General features: G+C 32.6%; 1 protein-coding gene across 1 annotated transcript; it reads left to right on the top strand.

The window, feature by feature from the left end:
• Positions 1-4,382: 4,382 nt before the first annotated feature.
• LOC139506901 (uncharacterized) lies at positions 4,383-5,794 on the top strand. Its single transcript, XM_071295568.1, has 2 exons — positions 4,383-5,445; positions 5,497-5,794. The coding sequence occupies exon 1, from the start codon at positions 4,475-4,477 to the stop codon at positions 5,141-5,143; it is 669 nt and encodes a 222-aa protein (XP_071151669.1). The 5' UTR covers positions 4,383-4,474; the 3' UTR covers positions 5,144-5,445; positions 5,497-5,794.
• Positions 5,795-6,501: the final 707 nt, after the last annotated feature.

Below are 6,501 nucleotides of genomic sequence, written 5' to 3'. Positions count from 1 at the left end.
CAGCATGGTTGGTTTTACAATTTCCAATGAAATTTCGACAAATTTCTTGCGTGTATTTCTAATCAATTAGTTTGCATGTTATTTGTAAAAGAAGCGAGGTTTCATGAATATGTTATAATATTCAAAGGTCCTGAAAGATTGTAGTATAGTTGTATAAATATATAAGCCAAGTTTTAACCACATTATGTACATAGACTGACATCGAAAATACAACAGGTTGTATTGCACCCCTTAGCTTTCCCATAAGAAAAATAGGTTAAAAAAACAGTCTGAATTTAAAGCATAAGATTTTCAGTTCAATATGCATTGAAATAAGAGGGAGAAAGATTATTAAGTGAATCGAAGAAGTCAAGATAAGCTGACAATACTTTTGCAAAGAAGACAAACAACTGTTACAGTCCACTAAACACTACACGAAAAACTAACACGGTCACCACATAAAATCATCTGTGAACTCGCGTGCCCCATTGAACAGTTGAATAAAGCTTGGTAAAATCTAATGTAAACACAAAACGATATTTGGATTATTTGTATGACACTATAATTGTGCAAATCATAACATGATTTCATAAAAAGCTAAAATAACAGTTCTCTTGGTCTGGTTAGTTTAAAAAGGGCAAAGCAATATGAAATGAACCATTTTTTATTCAGTGTGGTCATGCAATTAATCAGCAGCGAAGCATACATCTGCATTACGTTTGATCAAGACTATTAATTGACATTTGTGACAAGTCAACAAATAATTGTTTAAAGAGGAATAACTCTGGTAGGATTTTTAGCTATTTAAATCTGAAGTAAGGTACGAGTAGCAGCCTGTCTATCATATATCAAAATTTCAGTCAATTTTATAGAGTGAAATGCATTTAATTAAAAGTAATCAATATAGTTCTATAAATTCAGAGATACTACATTATGCACATATATGTTGACGCCTGTAAAATGGTGGTACCCCCCAATGGATATATACATGTAAGCATTTATTCAAAGAAAATAATTGTCTTGTCAGAGTTTGTGCATTGGTCTCGTTGGTGAATGTTCAGTCATGGGCAAGTACATGTATGTCATAATATCTAGCCTAGCCTGAGCGAATATTCCATAATTTAAAACGTGGGATCTTATAAAAGGTTGAATAAAAAAATTAACCGATCACTTCAAAGTACTTCATATATGTTTTTGTTGGAGTAGGTTTGTACATGTAAGTCATTTTGCATAGCAATACGTCGTCTATGAACTCCCGAAGAATTGTTAGTCTCGTTATTCTAATTCCATACGGGTTTATTTATATGATGTTTTGATTCATAAAGCAGAATCACTTTGGACCCTGCAAGCATTTGAAAAAATCCCGTTCTTGAATCTTCTATTGTCAAGAAGGTGACAAGAAAACATACACAATACCGTAATTACAGTGTACTACTTATACGGGACTTTGGGACGACAGTTAATGATCAAATATATTCGAGCGCTAAAGATTATCTCAACTACAGTAACTGTATCTTCTGTATGTTTTTACACGCCTTCTTCCCTCCTCTTGCTGTGGTACGATCCACAGTTTTGTGACATTATTTTTCGTTTGATAGGCTTGCAAAGACGTAAAATAATATCGAGAAGTCATACATGTATAGACTATGCTTGCACAACTTTCGGATATATTTTATAACATTTGATATAGTGAATAATAAGTTCAATTCACGAACAATTCAGTGAAAATGCACCACAGACATGCTAACACTGGTAATGGATCATAATCCCGACTAAGAATTAAACCTACCCCATTTAGTTTGATGACCCACTCCTGAAAACAAACTAAAAATCTAAACAAATAAAAAAATGTAATGAAAATGAATTAAACAGAACATAATTCATGCAAAAATGTCTGTTTCACTTTAGTAAGGTATTATCCTGTTGAACTTACTTTAAATAAAGCTAATACTAACAATGACCACTGCCCTTTTCTCGATCTTGATATCTATATCACTAATGGAAAGCTGAATACTAAAATTTATGATAAAAGGGATGATTTTTCATTTCCTATCGTTAATTATCGTTTTTAGATGGTGACGTTCCCTTGTCACCATCTTACGGTGTTTATATATCTCAACTTGTACGATTCGCTCGTGTATGTAACAATGTTTAAGATTTTAACGAGAGAAATTTATGTATTACTGAAAAATTATTACACCAGGGTTTTCGATATCAAAAACTAGTCAAAACATTTACTAAATTTTATCATCATTATAAAGACATCATTCGTAAATATAACTCAACATGCAGACTTCTAATACGTTCAGGTATTTCACATCCAATTTTTATGGAAATATTCTTTATAAAGCACAAAGGTGTCAGTATTCACCTCAGAAACTTACAAAACCTTTGAATAGACTTATTAAGAAGGGATATAATTACGATACTGTTGTCAAGTCATTAAAGATTGCATATTTTGGCGTTAATATTGAGTCACTGATAAGGTCTTTGCATCGGAACTAAACACATTTATTCTAAAAACAGTTGTTGGCATGACACGGGTTATGTTCTTCTCATATATGTTATGATGGTATGTTACTAAACCCCTAACGGGAAGGATTGTGCCTGATGTTCATATGATGAAATCATAATCTTTCAGTCAGTTTAATTGAAGTCTGGAGCTGGCATGTCAGTTAACTGCTAGTAGTCTGTTGTTATTTATGTATTGTTGTCATTTTGTTTATTTTCTTTGGTTACATCTTCTGACATCAGACTCGGACTTCTCTTGAACTGAATTTTAATGTGCGTATTGTTATGCGTTTACTTTTCTACATTGGTTAGAGGTATAGGGGGAGGGTTGAGATCTCACAAACATGTTTAACCCCGCCGCATTTTTGCGCCTGTCCCAAGTCAGGAGCCTCTGGCCTTTGTTAGTCTTGTATTATTTTAATTTAAGTTTCTTGTGTACAATTTGGAAATTAGTATGGCGTTCATTATCACTGGACTAGTATATATTTGTTTAAGGGCCAGCTGAAGGACGCCTCCGGGTGCGGGAATTTCTCGCTACATTGAAGACCTGTTGGTGACCCTCTGCTGTTGTTTTTTATTTGGTCGGGTTGTTGTCTCTTTGACACATTCCCCATTTCCATTCTCAATTTTATTTGTAGTTGAATTGAGCGCGTTTGCAGTACTAAATCTAGTAATGTATGTAGGTCTTGATTGTGGTCAGTACAAACATATTTCTGTTGTTATATGTTTCCAATTCTATTTGAAAACATTTACAAAATCATCAAGTTGAGAAATATTCGTTTAAAAGACATTTTTGATATTTTCCGCTGAAAGTTATAAGTACACATTTCAAAGGAACAATAGACACACAGAAAAACACAGAAAGGCGACAAAAACCGTAGAAAAAAAGTTGAAAACATACGTTCAGTCAATAGATTGAAACAAAATGTTGTTAGTTTTATACATATATTCTTAATATTGTTTCAGAACCCACACTTATTTGTACACCACTATTTCGTCATATTGACACTTTGAAAAATCTTCTTAGTTAATGATAATATTTACATGTTCTCGTCCTGAATATGCATATAAATTTGTCGATGGACATTCAGCAGCCATTCGTTATCAGCATCACCGTAAACAATAATATTGATAAAACCGTAACAAATTGGTTTACACAATAAATTATTTAGCAAAAAGCATCTGAATTGTAAAAATGATAACAGGCTTTATCATTCAATGCTATTCACAACTCACAAGTCGAACAAATTTTCAAAAATCAATTTCAGAAAACGAGCGAATTAGGGTGAAAAGAAAAACTGTTACAATTCACACGACGCTACATGAAATGATAAAAGACTTCAGCAAAAAGATCCCTATCAAAAACTATAGGGGTGATTTCGGGTGCTCCTGAAGGGTAAACATAGTTATCCTTTTCCACAATTTACATCCGTTACGGAGCAATAATTTAACCCCTGTCTTGGTCGTCTTTTTACGATTTCAACAAAAAGATTACTAGTGCTATATCCATGGATTTGTTTATTTAACAATTTTGTATATATTTATATTAAAGTATGCTAAAACACTCACGATTGGATAGTATACTTTAGTGAGACATGATAGTTAGAAATAAAACTGGTATAGAAATATAACTTTCATGAAACAAAAGAAAACCGAAAACAAAATATGTAGAATAAGATAGGTAATGGGGATTTCGAATGTGCTCCTTCAGGAGGCCTCGATAAATAGAACGTTTCATGTATAAATAAAACATAATTAATTTGAGTTATCTCGCTTTGTATGAATGTTCTGTTTCTTACCATCCAGTCTGACGAAATATTTATCTGACGAAACATATTTAAAACTTTCAAATACCATGAATAATACCAAAGAACACGTAGATTTAAACTAGTATAAAAGATAACTAACGATACAGTATTGATATTCAAAAAGCAGAAATCATATCACAAGTAACAGACCGACTCTAGTTTTTTAAACTACAAAAATGGCTGAAATGTTACCGACAGATGAAAATAATGAAATGATGTCAAATGGAGAAAATTCGGAAGTGAAGAAAGATCAATCAGATCACGATGTATGTAAAGATAGGTCTAAAATGTACCATGTGGGAGACTGGATGCAGCATTTTGTAGGATATTGGAATTGGCCTCCTTCGAAATGGGGACCCGGGCAAAATAAAGACTTAATTAAAGAAGGTAAATCGCCATTGGAGATTTGGGATAGTTACACTGACGATGTGCTGAAAAATCACAAAACTATGAAAGAATATCATGAAACTGTTTTGAATGAATATGAGAAATCTAAAGAAAACGGACAGACAATTAATTTCTGGGAGAAATATTGGAAGGATACTTACAACACGAAATTACCAAACCCTGAAGAAATGGAGGAACGATGGAAAACTTGGAAAAATAATGGATATGCGAAGGATAAATTTTGGGAAGAAGAAAGGAAAAAATTCAAGAAAGAAAACGGTTGGAGTTTCTGGAAGAAGAGGAGAGCGGAATGTCAGGAGCTTCCGGGAAGTACCGAATCAAGGACCTCGTTCGGAAGAAACACGTGTAGGTTTCGCCGGTGTTCCGGTGGTTTAATGAATAAACACGAAGGCTTGAATCCAGACGAACAACATCTTTTCAAAATGTTTGATTTGTGATTCATGTGAATACTACTGTTCCTTGTTTCAGTTAAGTATGTATTTTTTCATTACAAAATGACATGTGTATCTATTGCCAAAGTTGACTGTAAACGTAAAAATTACATTTCACATAATTTGTATTCGATCATGTAAAAATATCACGATTACAGACCACTACGTGTACAAAACGCGATACAATATTACACTTTCAAAGGATTGTCAATGACTATGAAAACAGATTGTAAATGCTGGTCGTTTGTTCAAGTAAAAGAGTTCATTTTTAATTTGAAAATATTTAAAATCATTTATTCCACATACATGTATGACTATATTTGCTGTAAATTTCATTCGCCCTCTGCAAATCAATGTATGACTATATTTGCTGTAAATTTTATTCGCCCTCTGCAAATCAAAGATCTACAGTAGACTAGTGTATATATATACATTGTATAATCATGATAATAGTCATCGAAACTTTATCATCTGCTTGACGTTATTCGAATGTATGAATACGCAACCAGATCCTGTCGGGAATAGAATTGGAATTGAATGTATAAGATTGATTTCATTGTGTAAATATTCGCAGTCATTTTAGATTCTACATATGTATATAAAATAACTACATGTTTTTTTATTAGAATTTATTAAACTTATTGTTTATTACTTTCAGCTGGTTATAGTCTTTTTCTACATTTTCTGTTATTTTTATTATCCTAGATACTGAACCTCTCTTGTAGTACTATTTAAATTGAAAAATATGGAGACTGTAATCACAAGCTGGTAAAATTACCTCATATACTCGTCGATCTTATAAGCATAGCAAACTCACAATTACATTGTACATATGTTATTCATATACCAATGTATGAAATACTATGACTCGTGTGGGAGGAGTAGTTCGTCCTCATCATGTCAAAAATCATTGAAACATTTTTTCAAAGGGTGATTTTGTATTTGAAATATTTTCCACTGGACGTTTCGAAACAAACATCAATCCATGACAGTTACTAAGTATTACATTGATGCATATGTACGTCTACATACATGTACATGTACCAAATGACATGTATTACAAAACTTAAAACTAACTGGATATACTATAAAAAATTGAAAACAACACTTTTAATATTTCCAATGCGTCCGAAGCGCTTTTCTGTATCTGTATCTGTATATTTTCTGCCAATATAGGCACACCTTCAGTATGAAGTCAATTATATCCCTTCACCAGTAGAATTTTATAAATTACAATATTCAATCACCAATAGAATATGTATAACGATGTACACTATTTACAATTGCCGGTATATCTCAACACCTATATCTCTACACCAATACCACACACGTTCTCGTCTATAAAATCTAATAAAGGGCTGCGC

The sequence above is a fragment of the Mytilus edulis genome, unplaced genomic scaffold (genome assembly GCF_963676685.1).
Source record: "Mytilus edulis unplaced genomic scaffold, xbMytEdul2.2 SCAFFOLD_2262, whole genome shotgun sequence".
Lineage (NCBI taxonomy): Eukaryota > Metazoa > Mollusca > Bivalvia > Mytilida > Mytilidae > Mytilus > Mytilus edulis.
Note: the sequence above shows the minus strand (reverse complement) of the source record. Positions and strands in the feature narration are given on the sequence as shown.